The 21,880-nt window shown below is 36.3% G+C and overlaps 1 protein-coding gene across 1 annotated transcript; it reads right to left on the reverse strand.

Moving 5' to 3' along the window:
* Positions 1 to 13,242: 13,242 nt before the first annotated feature.
* Positions 13,243 to 14,796, reverse strand: LOC109217700. Its single transcript, XM_019381969.1, has 2 exons — positions 14,660 to 14,796; positions 13,243 to 13,871 (listed from the first exon to the last, which is right to left on the reverse strand). The coding sequence occupies exons 1-2, from the start codon at positions 14,711 to 14,713 to the stop codon at positions 13,443 to 13,445; spliced, it is 483 nt and encodes a 160-aa protein (XP_019237514.1). The 5' UTR covers positions 14,714 to 14,796; the 3' UTR covers positions 13,243 to 13,442.
* Positions 14,797 to 21,880: the final 7,084 nt, after the last annotated feature.

Raw genomic sequence — 21,880 nt, forward strand, 5'->3', positions numbered from 1 at the left:
ACTTGAAATTGCAGCTCTAGAGGCTAATCACACATGGAGTGTAGTGGACCTACCTCCTGGCAAGGTTCCTATTGGTTGTAGGTGGATATTCAAGATAAAATATCATTCCCCAGGGGATTGGTAGCTAAAGGCTACAATCAAAAGTAGGGGCTGGATTATGCAGAGACCTTCTCAACTGTGGCAAAGATGGTGACAGTCAGGTCAATAGTGGCACTTTCAGCATCCAAACACTAATTCATATTTCAAATGGATGTCCATAATGCTTTCCTAAATGGTGATTTGTTAGAGGACGTATATATGCAGCTTCCTCAATGGTTTGTCAGACAGGGGGAGAGTTTGAAGGTCTGCAAACTACATAAGTCATTGTGTGGGATTAAACAAGCACCAAGACAATGGAACAAAAAGCTGACAGAAGCTCTAGTGCAAATGGAGTTTCGGCAAAGTCACTATGACTATTCTCTATTCACTAAGAAGGCGGGATGTGATATAACTATAATCCTAGTGTATGTTGATGACTTATTGATTACAGGTAGTGGTTAACATTTGCTAACTCAGACAAGGAAAGAATTACAAACCAAGTTCATAATGAAAGACTTGGGAGAATTGAGATTCTTTCTTGGCATTGAATTTGCAAGGTCCATATAAGGAATTGTTATGTGCCAAAGAAAGTATGCCTTAGAACTCATTGCCGAATCAGGACTGGGGGAGCAAAACCTGCAGGTACGCCCCTAGAGTTCAACCAAAATATCACTTTTGAGGAATATGACAAGTGAATTCAGAAGGGTACTCAAGAGGATCTCCTCAAGGATCCAGGGCCATATCAGAGACTTGTGGGAAGATTACTCCATCTCACTATGACTCGGCCTAATTTAGGATTTGTTTTCCAAGTACTAAGTCAGTTTATGCATAGACCAAAGATCTCACACATCAAAGCTACCCTTAGAGTGGTGAGATATGTCAAAGAGGCACCCTAGGCTTGTTCATGTCTGCTCAGAACACTAATCAGTAACTGTGACTCAGATTGGGGGGCTTGTGTACAAACTAGAAAGTCAGTTACATGGTACTTAGTAAAGTTTGGAGATGCTCTAATCTCATGGAAGTCAAAGAAGCAAGGGACAATGTCAAGAAGCTCTACTGAAGCTGAGTTAAGAAGCATGGCATCTTGCATAGCTGAGATTATCTTGTTAGTGGGCATGTTCAAAGAACTAGGAGTTGAAACACATATGCCAGTGAAGCTAATTAATGTGTGATAGCAAGGCTGCAATCCAAATTGCAGCCAACCTCATCTTCCATGAAAGGACAAAACACATAGACTGTCACTTTGTAAGAGAAAGAATAATACAAGGTCTGATACAAACTGAGCATGTGTCAACCAACGAGCAACTAGCAGATATTCTTACAAAAGGTTTGGGAAAGGCACAACATGATTACTTACTTCAAAGACTTGGAGTGAAGAATGTGTATTCAACTATCAGCTTGAGGGCGAGTGTTGACCATGGTTTAAGCTAACAAGCTAATGTAACTAGAGTCAAGTTAGCAGTAGTTAGTTTGTTAATATTATTCAGTTAGTTAATTAAGTTCATCAGTTAGTCGGTTAGTTAGAAGATTCTAGAAGTTAGTTAGCACGGTAGATGAGATGTATATATACGTAGTGTACAGTCATTGAATATACAAATTTCAGTTTGTTATTTCACTGAATCATATTCTCTCAGATTAGACTCTTTCTTTCAAGATCATCTCTGCTCCAGCTCAAATGCCATTTCTATGGCAGTCAACAACCAGCAACGCCCAATTGGAATGGGAAAGTGCTACTTCTCAAAGTCTTTTAAGGTATTATTATGAAAATAGGATAAAGAAAGAAAAAGAAATTTAAAAAAGAAAAGAAGAAGAAGATGAAGCAGAACGAATGTTGTTTTATGGACGGTGATGAATTATAGAAAGATAGAATTATTCGTACTTTACATTGCCGGCCAATATTGACGTGATGCTGTGGAACTAGCCCGACTTTATGACAAGCAGCATATACACAAAATGAAAAGGAAAAAAAAGGATCTTTCATAAATAAATAAATAAATGAAAAGAAAAGGTGCATGACGTATTGGTATGTGGTGATATTCATGGCAACGCAGATTATAAAATAATTTCTTAACAACGAAAGGGTGTAATGAGATGATTGAGATTCGTTTAGCCTTTATTAGAGATCCAGAAATTGATTTAGTTGAGTCGGTAAATATCTTAATAATATGAGTTAAACTAAGACAAGATTACACAAGCATATAAAAAATCTAATCGCGGTGACTCAGTTCTCAAATAGTCCTTCGCAGAAATTAATTAAAACGTGAAAGGGAGGAGAGTATTGCAAATTTAAGAAATTACAGTTTTCGAGCATTTTTAGAAAAAATAGTTACTCGATGAGACCCATATTATAATTGAGATAATTTTTTTTCGTATAAACTATAAAACCAGTGATCTAACACGCGGATGTTATTTTGTTCATACTAAGTGGGCGGTTGGACCTAAGAATTGTAAAATTCCAAGAAAGGGTGAAAATTTTTTCCAAGTGAAAATGGTATTTGAAATTTTGAGTTGTGTTTGGACATGAATATAATTTTGGGTTGTTTTTGAAGTTTTGTTGAGTGAAAGTTTTGATAAACAGGTTATTCGCAAATTTTCGAAAATTTTCAAAATGCATCTTCAAGTAAAAAATGAAAATTGTATGAACAAACGCTGATTTCAGAAAAAAGTCAAAATTTTTTGAAAAAAAGGAAAAAATTTCTAATGTCCAAACGGGTTCTAAACAAAAAAATAATAATATAGTAGCTCATTCCTTGCTGTCTTTATGATGTTAATATAATTTATTAAAACTGGCAAAAAAAAAAAAAGGAAAATATATAGGACCCCTTTTAAAGCAGTTTTCTTAAACAAAATAAATAATAAAATATCTTCTATACCTACCTGACATAAAACATAGTACTCCTTTTAACAGAGTAATTAGTTAGGCAAGAATTCATGAATTTTCCAAGCTTAGATGGTTTTGGTATACATCTATTTAATCATGCAAAACCACAATAATTCAATAGCTCAAAGGTCTAAGATTTGCTGATTTGATATAAAATCAGCTTTAGAAAAATGTTTACCTCCTCAACACTAAATTCCACACCTGAAATAATGTTGTTCTTTGAAAGTGCACAAACTGATAAAAAGATAAAGAGTAAAGAATTTTGGTACCTATCTCTAAAGTCAAACAAAACAGTTTGTCACTTTCATTCTTTTAAAACAATCCACGAGAATATTCAAGGAAAATAAAATTGAATGCCAGCATTTAGCTCTTGGGACCAAAAAAGGGGCATATAGAATATATTTTGGGTTTAGAAAAAAAGAAAAGCATATTTTTGGGTGGAGAATCTCAAGAATTCCTATCATATATTCACTTCTAGTTCATCTCTTTCTTGTTACATATTCTGATTATCTGCGCTAAAATTGCCTTTTTAACTAAAGTGAAAATTCGCAAGCGTTTGAGGTTGAAAACAACTAGTACAAGTTTGTGAAGAGTAAGCATCTGGACAATATTTGAGTTGAAGTTGAGGAAAAAAAAAACATTTGAAATTGAAGTTGAAAGGATTTGCAAGTGAAAATTAACCAGCATTTCACTCGAAATGCACATTTAAACCGATATTCTATTTGCAAAAACTCAAATATAGTATTTATGACCAACTAAACTGAGTTTCTTCCGTGGTGGCTCAAACACGGATGTATCAAAAATCACTGAATTAAAGAAAAACAAATAATAGATTTCAAACGCAATAAATTAAATATAATACGCTATTATTCCGAACCCGAGTTCGTTATGGTCAATTCCTAAATTACCTCTGCTTCCAAGTTCCAAGGCTATAAAATCAATAATTCGCAAGACGTTCAAGGTGTTCAAAGACCTTCTAAGACTTCGTAATATATAGTTCAGCGCCAAGGAGTTAGGTGGATTGGAATTTGCGCTCATGAAGTACGGAAATACGTTTAATTCCGTCAGTGTGAGTTTATTCATAATGTCGGTCTCAAACCTGAATAAAGGAGTAGGATTGCGATAGACTGACAGTCAGCGTAAAACTTGTCAATTCATAGTGAATCCTCATAATACAGATGATGAATTGACATAAACGAAAAGAATGATAATTTATATAGCCGCCCCTAATTTGCTTAGGATTGAGGTGTTAGTAGTTGTTGTTGTAGTATGTACAGAAATACGTTTATATACTTATATTTAGCTATTGAACGAACCACTCTTAGTCTCTTCATGTTTGGTTCAGTGATGTTCACTTTTAGATTCAAAACTCGAGTATAATGAAGGGCGAGAATAATATTACTTTCGAGCTAAACACCTCTTTAGACAAAGAGCCATAACTTGCCACAAATGCAACACAATAGTACTGCATGCTAGGAAATAATCCTCCATGTGAACTTAATATAAACCTTATACGTAATTTAAATTGTTAAGCGTGACTACACCTCATCTATATTGGTAACGAATTGGCAGTAATATAGAACTTGTTATGAATCTATAAACTCGTAATTGAAGAGCAGGGGCGGAGTTTGTGGGTTCGGTCGATCCAACCAGCTCTTTTGCTCAAACAATATTATTGTATTAAATATGTACATTTACTAAATTTAGGACCCAGTTAATAACTCTAATCTTATTTCCATCTCTCTAAACTAAATTCCATGTCAAGTCCTCAAACTTTGGTAACTATCTCATTGGCACGGACAACTGGAATAATGGAAAAGGAAAGGACAAACACCAAGCCCACTCATACAAATTAGCGCGACTTATTTCACTTTACTTCTATAGTCTTTTTTATCTAAGACCAGATCTGATTGCCACATCCGTGAAACCTGCAAAATCACCAAACAGCAAGAGCCCAAGAAAGCAAGATCCACTACTCTCACAGGCCTGGCCCGTAGATCTGATTGCCGTAAAAATAGCACGGTCTAGCCAGTTTTCGGATTGGTCATTCAAAAATAACCAGCGCTTACCAAGTCAATGAAAAATAGCCACTATTTTACTGCAACAGAGACCGGTCCAGCATAATATACTGGAGTTCGGTGCACCTATGTATGAACTTCCAGCATATTATGCTGGAACTCCAACACACGGAAAGTTCCAGCATAATATACTGGAGATTCGAGCACTTGTGTATGAACTTCCAGCATATTATACTGGACCGGTATACTTTGCTAGAACTCCAATATATTATGCTGGAGTTCTAGTGTACTTATGCTGGAACTCCATCATATTATGCTGGAGTTCCAGCACTCTTATCCTGGAACTCCAGTATAATATGTTGGAGTTGAAGTATACTTATGTTGGAACTCCAGCATAATATACTGGCGTATTTTTCGGGTTTTGAACAGTGTTTTCCCTCAGATTTATCTTTACATGAAAAGTGGCTAAATTTTGATTACTTTTGAAACTGGGCTATTTTTGAACGATCACTTATAAATCTGGCTATTTTTGAATTTCTCCCAAAGTTGCCACTTCGTTAAAATTTTGGAAGTGTTGATTGCAGGCTAAGCCCTATCAATTGGACCTAACAAACATATAAAATCAGATGGGAAATTTTCATTCCTATACCATATAGGAAACTATATTACCAAATATGTTTATAGTTTGCATATTACCCTTCATGCTAATAGTATTTCTACAAAATATAGACAATGCGTTAAATAAGAAATCATTGTAGCTGTAGACTTCCTTATTTAGGCGCGCTAAAATTGGGGGATTAAATATTCTTCCAGATCTTCCACAACGCAAATCACGCACATTAATCTTCTTCGTCAGTTTCGTTTCAAATTTAGCATCTCTGCTTTTTCGATACACTATGTTTCTAACTTTTTTCTGATTTTACAAATAAAAAAGGACTAAATCTTTTACAATTCTTCTACATCAAACGCAATTATGTCCAAATTTCAGTAATACAAAGCAAAGGAAAAGAGAGCAGCAATTTCACCATTGACAGCCATTAAAAAGCTTTAAAGCTTTAAATTCAAATTTGGGTTTTCAAAAATCATTATTTGTTTGGATTGGGTGTTGTTGCAAATAATTGGGAATATGGGTTGGAGTTTATATCTTAATTTTGAGGGGTTTTGGTGAAGATTAGACTTGGTTTTGGCTGAATTTCGGATTGAAACTCGAAGAAGAAGAAGAAGAAGAAGAAGAAGAAGAAGAAGAAGACATGACATACATTATATTGCAGAAATTGTAGATAAATTGTAGAAAAATTGTATTCTGTTGTTTATTTATTTTTCTTTTATTCATTTAACTATTGTATGAAAGTTAAACAACATTGTATAAAAATTATATTTAAGTGGTATTATATTGTAGTTGTATATAACTTAGTAGAAATAATGTGCGAAAATTGTAGATAATTTGTAGATAAGTTGTATAATATATAATTAGTTGTATGAACATTGTTTTTACTATGTATAAATCAGATACAAAATATACAAAAGACATACTGTATAAATTTTGTATAAAATTTGTATGTAAGTTTTATGTTATTGTAGTTGTATTTCACTGGTTGGAAATAATGTGTGAAAGTTGTAAAACATTGTAGATAAGTTATATTCCTCTATAACGGGAGATGTTGGCATATCAAGTAACTTTAGTGTTTCAGACGAACATGCATGAAAATAAAGATAAATTCTGTTATGAACAGTTTGTAGAAAATTTGTAGATAATTTGTAGAAACATTGAAATTTTGTATTTTCATATTAATTTTTCAAATGATATGCAATTTTATTGTAGAATAAATATAGAAAACAAGCCATTGTGAGTCTTATTTGACTCATTCCTCACATTCAACCTATTCTACAAATTCACGCCTCTTTAAATACAATACAACCATACTTTCTTGAATTCAAAGGTATAGCAATATATATAACTTAAAATACATCTTCTCCTCTGCACATGTTTGCTCCAAAACAGACGAAGTGGAATAACAAGCTCCCATCAAAACTTTTAACACAAAAACGCAAAGCTCAAATTTTATGTTATTGTAGTTATATTTAACTAGGTGAAAATAATGTGTGAAAGTTGTAAAAAATTGTAGATAAGTTGTATTTTTCTATAACGGGAGATGTTGGCATATCAAGTAACTTTAGTGTTCCAGACGAACATGCATGAAAATAAAGATAAATTCTGTTATGAACAGTTTGTAGAAATTTTGTAGATAATTTGTAGAAACATTGAAATTCTGTATTTTCATATTAATTTTGCAAATGATATGTAGTTTTGTTGTAGATTAAATGTAGAAAACAATCCATTGTGAGTCTTATTTGACTCATTCCTCACATTCAACATATTCTACAAATTCACGCCTCTTTAAATACAATACAATCATACTTTCTTGAATTTAAAGGTATAGCAATATATATAACTTAAAAAATATCTTCTCCTCTGTACAAGTTAGCTCCAAAACAGACGAAGTGGAATAACAAGCTCCCATCAATAACTTTTAACACAAAAACACAAAAGCTCAAAAATAAATAAACAACAGTCTTCAATTTTTCTACAATTTATCTACAATTGCTGTAATATGATGTATGTCATGTCGTCTTCTTCTTCTTCTTCTTCTTCTTCTTCTTCTTCTTCTTCTTCTTCTTCTTCTTCTTCTTCTTCTTCTTCTTCTTCTTCTTCTTCTTCTTCGAGTTTCAATCTGAAATTCAGCCAAAACCAAGTCTAATCTTTACCAAAACCCCTCAAAATTGAGATATAAACTCCAAGCCATATTCCTAATTATTTACAACAACACCCAATCCAAACAAATAATGATTTTTGAAAACCCAAATTTGAATTCAAAGCTTCAAAGCTTTTTAATGGCTGTCAATGGTGGAATCGCTGCTCTCTTTTTCTTTCCTCTTATATTACTGAAGGAACCCGGAATCATAACCATCAAATCGACCAGGCTTGTGCTCATCTTCCCCGAGCACAAAAACATTGGGACAAGATTGCAGAGGTGCCGACAGTGCCTTGGCTATGGAAGAAATAATGGGATTTTGATACAGAAATCATGGGTGTGGGAGGGAAACGTGGGTGAAGGTGTGAGAATTGGAGAGAGAAACAGGGGGGAGTGGTATTAGAAGAAATATACGGTACCATTAAATTAGGAGTGTAATTAATACCCTTAAAATCCACTAATGGTATATAATTGGTAATTAGGTATACTAAATGTAATTATATCAAACCTTAAACATTGAAGGTAATATAAGTTTCCTATATGACATAGGAATGTAAAAATTCCAAACCGGATCGTCATACTTTGGTATCTGACATAGCTTATAAAGCAGCTTAACCCAACCCCAAATTAAACATTATAATTAACTCAAATAGCATCTAAAATATGAACGCACCACTTTAAAAAAATATTAAATAAAAATTATTTGATGTTCCTCTAAATAAATAGTCAACCAAATACATCATCCAATATTTATGGAACATAGGTGACAACGGATAATATTAAATTAATTTTAAAAAATAAACGAAAAACCATGAGTTCCACATAGGAATTTTTACCTCCTATAGCAAAGGTTGATACCTTATTTATTTTAAATAAATACCCTTTTTTAAAATTATATTTCATAGCTACCTTTGATTTTTATAGCCAAATATCTATTTATGCTCACCTCCTACCCTTAAGCCATAAAATATGCTTTGTATTATTTTTCTCTCTCATTTTTTCAGATTTTTCTCCACCCTCTCTCTCTCAACGCCAGTCTTTCTCGATGAATACAACCACGATTCTCCACTGATTTATCTCCATTGTCTCGCAAAATTTTCATTGTCTGTGGGCTGGGGCTCTGAATCAATGTCGAAATCAAGCCCTAGGGAGAAAGATGGAGGTTCGAAATCTGCTATTGAAAGGTAAATAGAGGGAAATTTTTGAGGGGTTGTATATTTGAAATATGAATTGGAGGGATTTGCAAATGAAAGTATAGTAAATTTTGGGAGAATTTCTTTCGTTTTTGCGCCAAATTTTGAGAGTTTCGAGTCAGAATCGCGGCCCTCTTGACGAGACGACATTAGGGTTGTTCTTGAACAAAGACAACGGAGTTTGGGGCTGAGCAACTTAAAGAGTCTGTTACCTTTTTTTCCATTGTATTTCAATGTATCTCGATGTATTTCATTGTATTCACTGTCTCCCTATATTCCATGAATGTATTTATATTTTTTTTTTAATTACTATAGTTTATGTATTATGTATATATGTATTCAAATGTATCTTGTAGTATGTATTCATATATTTTTGCAGTATAGATGACCTACTATAATTCATGTATTCAATGTATTTTTATGTATTTAACTGTATTCAATGTAATTATATAATTTCAATATATAAATCTATTTGTAAAGATACCACTAGAAAATATTTTAGTAAAGATACCACTAAAAAAAGAAATGATGGATTGAATCTCTGAAGATTGCTCTGTTTTAGGGGTGTTTTTCGGTTGAGAATCTTTTTTATAACTGGAAATACAATTTTTGTGTTTTATAATTGAGTTTGTTGAGTTATATTAGGAGTCTATTGTGTTAATTGATTCACTTTCCGTTTAAAAACAGCTGAATAGACTATGATTTACGCTATTTACGTTACTGTATTCACAAATACATATCGTGAATACGGTTGAATATGATAATTGCCTAGCTGTACTCCCTGTTTCACGCCGAGTTTTGCTACTGTATTCACGAATACAGTTGCTTAAATACATCGAATACACTCTAAAAAAACTAAAAACATAACTATAGGAAGTAATATAGTAAATGATAGCTACAGCTAACTAATAATCACTAAACAATAGTGGTTTATGAAAATTTCTCTTTAACATATACCATAAACTAAAAATACCTTATAAAATTGTCCCTACAAATAGCTGCCCAACAAACCATTCAAACTAAAAATAGCCCACATATGTCTTGTATATACATATATATAATCTATGTACTATATAAAATTCGGGTACAACTTATAAATAACATCTAAAAAAAAGCAAACAATGAATTAACTCAGCTATTTACGTAAAGATCTATAAAACTAGCTAACATATTACAGTAAAACAAACTTGTATTGAACGCCGTTCATGTAGAAATACTCACCATACGATTCATCGAAATTGCATTTGCATTTAGAAAATTGATGATAGACTATAATTGTATATTTTAGTCACTTATTATATTCTAATTTATTGCACTTTAATTGAGTTTGAGTTTTAATCTCTAGTGTTTTGCACTAATTCTGCATTTTATGCCTTGTAGGAGTGATTCCGAGCTATGTAGATATTATGAAATGAATTCAAGTGATTTGAAATTTTGAAGGCTGAGTAAAAGCCAAGGAATTGGGCCGGGATCATATTCGGGAATCAACAGATGATAGTTAAGAACGAAACGAAGAATCGAGCGGGCATACGGCGCATTTTCTAGTAAAATGCACATAACTTTTCGCTCAGAACTCCGTTTGGGCTCCACAATATATCGTTGGAAAGCTATTTGAAAGGGCTACAACTTTCATGTTTTGCATTTTTGCTAATTCCCACTACCGAGCCGCACACTGCGCCGCATCTGTGCAATTTTCCAACAGTCCGTCAGAAAACAGCTCTCTGAACTTCCCCACAAGTGCACTGCACTGTGCGTCGCAGCGTGCGATGCACCTGCAAATTATACAAAGCCAGATTCCTATTTCGCGCAGGAAAAGGTGTTTCGTCTGGGCCCGATCCTACTTGGTATAAATACATGTAAAAATGCTATTTTGAGGAAGGGGGACATACTTTTGACATAATTTAGACCTAAGGAGGCTAAAGAAATCGAGATTCGACCTATGAAAGCAAGAACACACTGGGAGCAAGGCGGAGAATTCTTCTACGAGTTTTTCACTTCCTTCTTCCTATTTTCATTATTGGTTATGAATTCTATTATTATGAATAGCTAATTTGTTATCTAGGGTTTTGATGGAACCTTTTGGAGGATGATTTTTCTGTTAATATAGATTTGCCGTAGTATTTACTCTATTTGTTCAACTATATTGTGATTGTTGTTGGTTGAAGGGCCCTCAATCGACTGTGCCTATTTAGTATGTCTTACTCGGGAGAGAGTACATATTAGGTAGTTGTTGAACAATATCACTCCTAACGTATATGAGAGATCAATACGGAGGGTTTAAAGGTGGGATTAGGATAACGAAACCCTGAGTGCGATCCGAGTGAGCCGTACTTAATGTCAGCTAGCGTAATTCGGAAAAATATGTCTAATAAATTGGGGTAGTTACTTGGGAGAGAATTACAACACGCAGAGCGCTCATGATAGATAGAGGATACTTAGGCGAATTTATAGAAAACGTAGCGGAAAGGATTCCGACTATAGGGAAAATCATAACTCTAGACCTCCTTAGTCTTGTCTCTAAGACTTAGTATCTTTAGTTGTTAATTTACTATTTTAATTTATTAGTTAATTAGTTAAACACAAAAATCTTAATATCTATAAGCTTGTCTTCTTGGTGATTGATCACGTCCAACTATGCCTTATAAAAAGGACAATGCGGTCGCTGCAAATATAATCCGGTTTACAAGTCCGGAGTCGAATCCCACAGAGAACTAAGGTTTAGCTACAGTTGTTCACTATCACCAAGAAGACAAGGTTGAACAATTCCTAACTTATAGATATTAAGATTCTTGTGTTTAACTAATTAACTAACAAATTAAAATAGTAAATTAACAACTAATGACACTGAGGGTTAGAGAAAAGATTAAGGAGGTCTAGAGTTATGATTTCCACAATTTTCGGAATCCTTCCCGCTATGTCTTCTATAATTTCGCCTAAATATTCTCTACCGATCATGAGCACTCTTATTACCGTAAATCTCTCCCGAGTAATTACGACAATTTACTAGACGCACTTTCCCGAGCTACGCTAGCTGGCTTTTAATACAACTCACTTCAGATCGCACCCAAGGCTTCGTTATCCCTAATCCCACCTTTAAACCCTCGGTTATTGATCCCTCATATACTTTGGGAGTGGTGTTGTTCAACAATTACCTAAATATGCACTCTCTCCCGAGTTATGCATATTAAATAGGCACAGCTAATTGAGAGCTCTTCAACCAACCACAATATAAACGTAGTTGAATAAATAGAGAAAAGCTATGGCTAAATTATATAAAAACATAACAAGAATTTATCCTACAAAAGGTTCTATCAAAACTCTAGATAACAAATTAACTATTCATAATAGTATGTAAAACTACAATACTAAAAGTCATAACCAACAATGAAAAAAATAGGAAGAGGAAGGAAAAAACTCGTAGAAGAATTCTCTGCCTTGCTCCCAATGTGTTCTTGCCTCCAAGGGTGTTGTCTAACCCTAAAGTAGTGTCTCCTGCCTCCTTAGGTCTAATTTGTGTCCAAAATATGTCCCCTTCTTGTTCTTGGCCGGCCTCCTTTGTTTAATATAGGGTTTAAGACTTAAAATCCCATGTTTTGCACTTTAGTCCCTGAAATTTTCGCTTCCTGCCGCGGTCCCACCGCGGTCGCGGTCAAACCGCGGCCAAACATACTCTCTGATTCTTCAGTTGTCCGCGAGTACTCTGCCGCGGTTCTGCCGCGGTCGCGGTGGAACCGCGACTTTTCACCCTGTTCCATTTGGAATTTGGAAAAACGTAAAACATGAAAGTTGTAGCCCTTTAAGTTAGCTTTCCAACCATATATTGTGGAGCCCAAATGGAGTTCTGAGCAAAAAGTTATGTCTATTTTACTAGACAGTGCGCAATATGCCTCCTCAAGTCTTCGTTCGTACTTAATTATCAAATTCGACCGCCGAACACGATCCCGGCTTAATTTCTTGAGCTTTTACTCAGACCTCAAAGCTTCAAATCACTCATTCCATAACATCTATATAGCTCGGAATCACACCTACAAGGCATAAAACACACAATTAATGCAAAACACTAGCGATTAAAGCGCAAACTCAATTAAAGTGCAGTAAATAACGATTAAAATATGCAATTATAGCCTATCATCAGTGATATTGAACAATTGTAATTAAACCGTGGGATGAGCTGGGCCTGGAAAAGAAAACTTAAAGAGAACGCATTTACTTGATGAGTTTATCAAACTAAGGTGGTATATGTTGTCGAACACTCATTTACAATATGGTAGCAATATGAGTTACTTCATTTAGAGCTAATTAGGAATCATTAAAGCGCATCAAATTAGATATAAATACGCTTATTTAAACCAATAACAGCGGAACTTCAGAATTTACAAAACCATCGTACTTCAAACTGCCAAGATTGACACATTGGTTGCTCCATTACATCCCACTATTTTTGGAGCTAAAACTTTTAAAACCACTACAAAGAAAATTGTAAAAAAAAAAAAAAAGATAAGACACAAAAACGAAGATCTCACTCCTTGTTATGTTTGTGTTTCCCTATGCCTTTCCCTTTAACACAAGATTTAACAAAGCTTTTCAGACCCTTCTTATAAGGTGACTTGTTCTTCTCCTCTTTAACAACATTTTCCTCTTTTTTCTTCTTCATTGCCTCCTCAATACCAACATTCTCTTCTCTCTTCTTCTTCACAATCTCCAACTCTGCTTCTAACTGCAGACACATATTCAACACCCTGTTTTCTACATTCACCAGCCTCTCAATGAGCGTTCCCTTGTGCTCCGTCTCTGTAATCACGTCGTCTATGGGGCGGCAATGCTTCTCCATGCTTCTTGGTGAGAAATCGAGGGACGAAGCTTGCCCGTCGCTCGTTAGTGTCTCGCTTGACGCCGTTGAAGTCTTTGGGGAATGGTCACCTCCTCTAACTTCCTCCAATTTCTTGAGCTGAATGCATATATAAATATATCAGAAACCAAATAATTTTTGCACGGCCATTTTTTTCTATTCAAATTGTAAATGGCTACCTTCACCCATTTCCTCCAAGTTACCGTAAAAAAAAATTCACAATTCTCATTCATAATTAAGCATTAAGCGATATTACTAACATAGTAACTAACCTATTATCGACAAATTAAAATTCACATATAAATTAAGATATTTACTATGTTGACGTCTATATAACTTAAATTCAATACCGAATTGAGAATAATTTAAAAAGGCACGTTAACAAGTTGATGTTTGGTATGTCGAAAAGGTTTTTTGTGGTTAAAAATCTACTACATGTTTTACTTAAGAGGAATCATAGAGATAATCAAATTACGTAACAAGAGTAACGCACACCAGTTCCAGTGTGTAGGAAGCTAACTCAAATCATTGTTTATCTCTCACGGTTTTGCCACGGATTGGTGCTCTACTTTTAAGTACTAAGTATTCTTTATACTATTATTTTTTTAGTTCAAAGACGTTCCACTCTTTTTTCTGAAATCAACCAAGGAAAATTACGGAATAAAGGCTATCTACCATCTTAAAGCCAGGAAATGAAAGAAACAATTCATGACCTTGCTAGTTGTAATAACTTGCCTTAACTAGGCAAGCGTAGTAGTACTACAAAAATTAAATTGCATCCCTTGTCGTACCAAGAATGCCTAAAACCAAAAGTTCTCAACAAGTTTTACAGCCTAGAAGGTGTCACAGCAAATATATAGAAGTAATTAAATTTAAGTTGTACTCACAATATTGTCAAGTCTGTCTAGTCTAGAGAGTATTGGTTCTTCCACAGTTGCCATTTCCTTCTCCTTTCTTTTAACTCCTGCTTTCTTTCTCCTTGTCTTACTTTGTGTTGTGTGTTAAAAACTCGCGGGAGCAAAAGGGGTTTTAGTAGTGGTTTTAGGCGGCGAGAGCAAAGGGAGGGAGGGGATACGTGGGAGGATGCAAGAAGAGCAACTGGCACTTGACACGTTACATATTTTAATATGTCTTGATGAGGCATTATGATGATGTTCTATGTTGTGTTGACACGTCGAGGTTGCATGCAGTGGATATGGATGAAATTCACGTTTTTGTGTCAGGTTATCCATTCGTGCCATTGGATTCCTAAGAGTAACCACGAAACTTCCAAATCAACAACTCAGTGCTCATTGGTTTGTCTTTTTTTTTTTTTTTTTTTTTTTTTTCCAAAGCTCATTGGTTTGTCGACGTGAGCCAAATCAGCGTTATAGGGCGAGCATTGTTCTTATCACGTATGAAACCAGGGTCCAGGCTGCCAAGAATAAATATTGTTTTTTTCCCTCGTATGCGTCTACTAAAAAATATGAATTAATTTACGGATAAATTTTGTAACTAAACAAAAAAATTCCTCGTTAATTTCAGTTAATGACGAATTAATAATATATTATCAAAACTTTTTATTAGATACGAGTGATTCAAATGACGATGAAGTTGATAATTAATTTTAGATTTTTTTAGTGTCATAGTACAAGAATCCGGACTAGTCTAATATACTTGTTCCGTTTTACATTTTGTACACTCCTTTGAGATAGGCAATTCGCAAGTTGATTTCTTTCTCTTAAGTATGTAAAACTAGGAAGTGACTAAACTGATGATTGACTTCTTTTACGAAATAAACAGATCATAAAGCTCGACAAATACAACTTCATATTGACACGTTTAGACTTAAACCGTCGTATATAACGGTAGCAGAGTGGTTAAGAGAAAACAGTTATCCACCAATATTATCCATTAAAAAATGGGTTGGATAATAAACTTTTTAGCAAATATGGATAAAACCCATATTGTCCACTGTTGATCCAAGTGAAGTTTGTTTTGAAGGTTGACAAAGGAACTCAAGCATGAACCAGGTCCATCCATAGTGTACACAGACACGGGCAAATTCAAGCATAAGGGATGCACGTGAGGGAGATAAGCTTAGCTTGTTATATCTGAAATCTCCTGATCGAAAAGGTTGGATAATTGATAAGGAGAAGGACTCTTTACTCAAAGAGAACACTACCCAAGATAAGGAAGGAGTTAGAGTTGAAGTTAACTAGAACTCTTCCACCAAGGAAGAGTATAGCATTGGAACTCTAGTTATTTCCTACTCTACTAAGTCTATATATTTCAGGATATTCTCACTTTACAGACACGCACAAAAGCTGAAGTTAAACGTGAATTCAGAGCAAAATAAAGGCATTTTGCAAGCATTTCTTATGTGATTCAAGTGTGAGATCCTGAAGCTACACGAACTAGATAGAAGAACCAGTTCCGGTTGCTTGTCTTTTGTTCTAGTTAAATTATAGTAGGTGTTGTCAAATTGTACCTTTCAGCTTTATCTAAAAGCAATTGTATTAGGTACTCTGAGTATTCAAGTTAGAGTTAACTTGAAGTTGTCGCAACAGTTAGAGGTTGGTTGCCACAACAGGAGTAGAGGTAATCCTTAGGTTTACAAAGAGTTTTTGTAAATGCTGTTTTGGCTCAGTGATTTAGTAAAGTGTTGAGGAAACCCCTACTGAGTAGTAGGTCATGGTTTTTTACGTTTTGAATCGTTTTCTACGTAAAAATACTTGTGTTATTTACTTTCCGCATTTATTATTTCCCAATTAGTAGTATATGGAACACATAGAAGAACTAGGTCCTTCTATAATCTCTGCACGCGAAAATTGGACATCACACAAATGACCCCCCTCTTGTGTGGCATTGAAGTATAAAACATCAATTGGTATCAGAGCGGGTTATCCTTGAAGAGGCTAACACCTTAGGAGAAGATCAACATAGGAGAAGATCAACATAGGAGAAGATCAACATGAGTGCACCACCTGAAAACTGGGAAGGGCAATCCACTGCTAGGCCACTGATCTCGTCCAAGTCACACTTGCCAAAGTAAAACCCAACAAAGAGTTGGGGTCAATTTTCCACAGGGAGCTATGGATGTGAGTTAGGAGTATATATTGTAGTGTATGAGCTTGAACTATCTCAATTTACACTTCCACAAGTTTGAGTTGTTTTTATGTCTATTTTAAACTAAAATTGCAAGATTAAGAAATGAAACTAAGAAATTATTTTTGTTGTTTTGCAAGTTTTGTAAAAAGCCTAAGGCTATGACCATCACCCAGGTGTTTGCCTAATGATTTTATATAAACTTAATGCTTTTTTTGTTGGTCGGGGTGTATTATAGCTATCAACACTCAATTAGCCACTCAATACCTCTCAGTTAGAGAGTGATTTTTCTCAATTTGGCTTTCTCAAGTCCAAATGGGCATTGCAGAAAACGGTTTATAAAAGCTCAAGTTGGGTTATTACTATTCTAGGTTGAACCCTTTAATTGGGATTATCAATCTCTCGATTGACCCAATTTCTTGTTAGCCAAGTTTTCCTAGATTAAGTCTCTCTTTCTGAAGTAGAGACTAAGTCAAATAGGCATGAACTAATGTTTGCAACCATTAATTCTAAAAATTAAAGCATGAACAAGGCTAAATAATAAACACTCAACCATAAAGAAGTACTAAATTAGACACCCATAAGGTTTACACACTAGGGTTGGGTCACAACCTAGTAAAAATCTAGCTACTCATGCTTGAAATTGAAGAAATAGAAGATGAGATGCTAATTAAACTCATATTGCAAACTCAAAATGATAAAATCTATGTTAAAGTATCCAAAAATATGAAAAACTACTAAAAGAAGTAAGGAGAAACGACTACTGTAGCTGTTGATGTCAAAAGTTGACCTAAAAAAGTAAAACTCGTCTATTTATACAGAGCTGGAAATTTTGGACAAAAATGCTCTTCAGGAGGTTCTGTTGCCGCACAATTCCATGTGCGATCCGCATAATTCTTCAACTTGTTAGGAACTAGAAGTCTGCGGCCAAGTAATTCTGATCTGCGGCCGCAAGGCACTCTTTCTGTGGTCCGCAGATTTGTAACTGCGGCTGCATCTTGCTCTTCTGCGGTCCGCAGTTTTACATCTTCGGCCCCACAATCCTTGTGCGGTCTGCAATTTTGATGGAGTTGGAATGCACATTCTCTGAACTTTGCTCCTGGCTCAAATTTTTCGGCCGCACATTGCACCTTTCTGTACTGAACTTTCCTTCATACTCTACGGCCGCAGATGATGTTCTGCGGCCCGCACTTCTGAGCTTATGTGCCTTTTGTATCCTTGAGTTCAGATTACTCCTTCTTGAGTTGGATTTCATCTCGGGAGTTCATCTTCCAATATTTCTTCAATTAAGCATATTTCATCAGTTTTCGGGAGCACAATTAAATGCTTTTAGACTAAAGCAAAAGCTAAAAGGCGCTAATAAGTAGTCAAAATCCCCACTTATCAACTCCCCCAAACTTAAGTCTTTGCTTGTCCTCAAGCAAATAAAATAGTTCCCACCTCCAAAAGTTAAAGGACATTATAGCTAGCCGCGGGTGAATCATTCACACCTCAGTTGGGACCAACAATTAACCACACCACTCATGCATTATTGACAAGGCAGCAAGTCAAACATTTATGCACATATAGCTCTAATGTGACATTCGAGCATCAAGGGTTAACTTAGCTCATCAAAGACTTTCGCTCTAACTTATAGGCCATGGTGGATCCCAAATTCCTCCTCCTCTTCTCTCCATTTTCCAAGCTCACTTAAGAATTTAGCACTCAATTCAAACATTTACGAAAGGTTCACTCATCTCTCTCAAGAGAATGTCACAAGTACGGCTTCCGGTACCATAAGCTTGCCCCTCGTGTAAATCACCACTAATGTAACTCACTCGACTCGAAATCAAGTAGGGCTTTTTTCGGGATGTAATGAAGGCTTTAGGATTAGGGATTTATACAATATGGATAAGTGGTTACACCTTCCTTAGGAACTCAATCTTTCAATTCTCGGCTCACACTTTACCGATTCCTTGAGGCACTTTCTTTTCCTTGGGGGACTAGAGAGACTTAACATCACTTTTTATTGATCATTTCGTTCATATTCTCAATGTTTGGGATCATTGCCTTTCTTTGAATCCCTTCAACTCTTTCATTTATTCACTTTTTTGCATTCTTTTTTTTGTTCTTTTCTTTTTTGTGCCTTTCCTTCTCGTCATTTCTTTTTCTCTTTTTTAATACCTTCTTTTTTCCTCGTCTCTCCCCCAAACTTAATTTTTTAGCCAATTATTTTACATGAGTGTTAAGGAAAGCTCGGGTTTCAAGAGAGGGTCACTATAGAACGGATGCCAAGAAAAGCTAGTAACATGGCTTCCAAATGAGAAAGGCTAAAGGTTTGAAAGGGTTGACTAGGGATGACATTGCTGGTAGGAAATAGGAAACTCAAACGGGCCAAGGAAAGCCTACAATCATTTCTCAAGCCAAACAAAATTTATGATTTTGCCTTAAAACACATTCGGGACAAGTTCTAGACCTTCCGCACAAGTACTCGGACTAGTAACAAAGCATCTCACCCCTCACGCAACTAGATAGTTAAAGAGGATAGAGTTGAGGGACCACAACGACCACATTCAAGATTGAAGATCACTATGGTCCAATTAGACCACTCAATGGTATCAAAGTCAACACAAGAGTCACAAAGTCACTAACTAGAGCTATTTCCTTTTTTAAATCCTTGTCTCTAAACATAAATACATAGTGAAATGTGTTGGTGCTAAATGAAGCCTCTTCAAGTTTGACTTAATCAGGTTTTTTTTATTCATTATTACTACTATTACTACCTAGACACCAAAGACGAACTCAATCCCTTAAGAAGGTTGTCACACCATCCATCGTTGGGAAGAGTCACCCGGTTCACACAAAACTAGCTTTGGAAAGAACCGTGGCATTAAGAAAAGCAAAGGCTTATTGTCCACTAAAACATAAAAAGAAGCTACTAAGTAAAAAAGAAGCTATTAAATTAAAAAGAAGCTACTGAATTAAACACTAACTAATAATAAAACAAAATAAAGAAGTTACAAAGCAAAACTACTGAAAGCGTAACGAATATACATAATGAGAGAGGAAAAGAGAGAATATATACATCATAAGAGAAAAGAGAGAATATATACAGAATAAGGAGAAAGAAGAAAATATTGTCAGTTATTATAAACCAATTGTCTCAGAATCATCAAAATAAATCAAATAGACTCCATCCCCCCCCCCCCCCCAAAAAATAAAAATAAGTATTGTCCCCAATGCTTAAAAAAATAAGAGTAAATGAAGGGAAAAGAGTGAAGAAGACTCCCTATGTCGCCTTGGACATCTTTGTGTCCACAGCAGCGTCACCGCCCTCAGTCTCCTCTAATTGGTCTCATCATCCTTAACTCTGAGAGTGACTGGGTTGGTGAACATCTGGCGCACCACCTCAGTAGTGTCGGCAACCAGGTCTGACTCCTTAGACTGGCCAGCGGTGCCACTGGAGCTGATGGTGCTGCTGGTGCTGAAAGAGATGGATCCATCAGCATGTCATATGGAAGATCTCCAGCTGCTGCATTCTTGGATACTTCTCTCCGGAGCCTGTCAACTGACATCTTGGAAGACTGGGACTTTCTTATTTTCTTTACTTGCTTTTCCAACTCCTCAATCAGTGATCCATGCTCTACCAAGGTGTTCATTATAGTGTTCTGGTTCTCTAAGAGCTTCTTCAATGTCTCTTCCACTGTCGGGGGAATCTGGGGTGCCGGGATGGATGACTGTCCTGCAACAGTACTAGATATGTCACACAGCTTTGCAGTGGCTGTCTGCATCCAGTTGTTGAGGCTCGCCAGTGTCTGGGAGACTCGCAGCACAGTAAGTGGAACAATAGGCATAGGTACCAGCTTCAAAGCCTAGGTGGAAGGCACAGAGGCTGAAGGTGGAGGCATGGCATCTCCATTGTCTGAAGGCTCTACTGAAGTGGATGGCATAGAGACTGTCTCAGCAGGTACCACCGATGGCTCATCAGACTGGCCAATGATGGTAGTCGGTTGACCCTTTCTCTTGGGGTTGTGTGCATCCATCAGACAATACCATGAGAAGGGCTTCTTAGCCCGACCCTTCGTGTCAAAATCTTTCGGCTCTACCTGTGCATCCGTAAGGTACTCAGTGATGGTGTTGGGATACGGGTAGGAGGTATCCGCTTGCCTGGCGACCACAGGCATGTTGGCCGACATCATGGCACCCATATTAATCGGGTACCCGGCCATAATGGAGGTGACTAGAACTGCCCGCGGGACAGAAAGGTTTGTTTCATTCTGGCACGGGTCTAGTCTGCTGCATACAAAAGTCTACCATCCCTTTGCCTCGAAGTTTAGGGTGTTCCGCTGAATAGGAACCCCTGTTGTGATCCATGGTGATAGTGGCCCCGGGGCTGGAAGAATCTCAGCTAGCCATGGGCGAGCTGCATCTCCCAGCGCCAACTTTTCCAAGTACTGTGCAGGCTCAACATCCTCAAACCCCAAGTAGGTGTTCAGTGTGTGCTGGTTAAACCTCACTTTCAGATTTCTCACTTTGGTCACTTTCTTTATATGCGCCACATTGGCGTATAATTCACAGACGAGATACTCTTTTGCATCCACTACACTCTGGGTGAACCACATCCATCCCTTCTGCTCTCAGAACTGTCTCAAGACTGCAGGATTGTACTTGTCAAGGTCTTTCAGTTGGAACATAAGTGTCACTCAAGAGTGAGTAATCTCACCGACCACCACTCTTAGAAGTTAGTGAAAGGAGCTAGACTGACGAACCGGTCCTCCCAGACCTCTTTCTTCTTCGACCTCTCAAGGCCGACAACCATAGTATCTCCCCCTCGGCCATCATCAGAATATCATCAACTGAAGTCGCTGGTCCCTTAGGGGCAGGTGTAAAGGAGGGCTCTAAAGCCTGAATGGCACTCTCCGGACCCTCGGAGGTGCTATGTGATGAGGAAGGCTCGTCCTGGATTTGAAATCTCCCGGTGGCTTTGATTGGACAACCGGTTGCTCTTCAACCGAGTTGCCCTCCGATGCTTCCCTAGACGG

The sequence above is a fragment of the Nicotiana attenuata genome, unplaced genomic scaffold (genome assembly GCF_001879085.1).
Source record: "Nicotiana attenuata strain UT unplaced genomic scaffold, NIATTr2, whole genome shotgun sequence".
In the NCBI taxonomy this organism is placed as follows: Eukaryota; Viridiplantae; Streptophyta; class Magnoliopsida; order Solanales; family Solanaceae; genus Nicotiana; species Nicotiana attenuata.

What these genes read in the sequence shown, in the direction of transcription:
- LOC109217700 (XM_019381969.1), bottom strand. Translation starts at nt 14,713, where the DNA reads ATGGCAACTGTGGAAGAACCAATACTCTCTAGACTAGACAGACTTGAC. An exon ending in TAGACAGACTTGACAATATT is followed by an intron (nt 13,872 to 14,659) that starts GTGAGTACAACT and finishes ATATGCATTCAG; the next exon opens with CTCAAGAAATTGGAGGAAGT.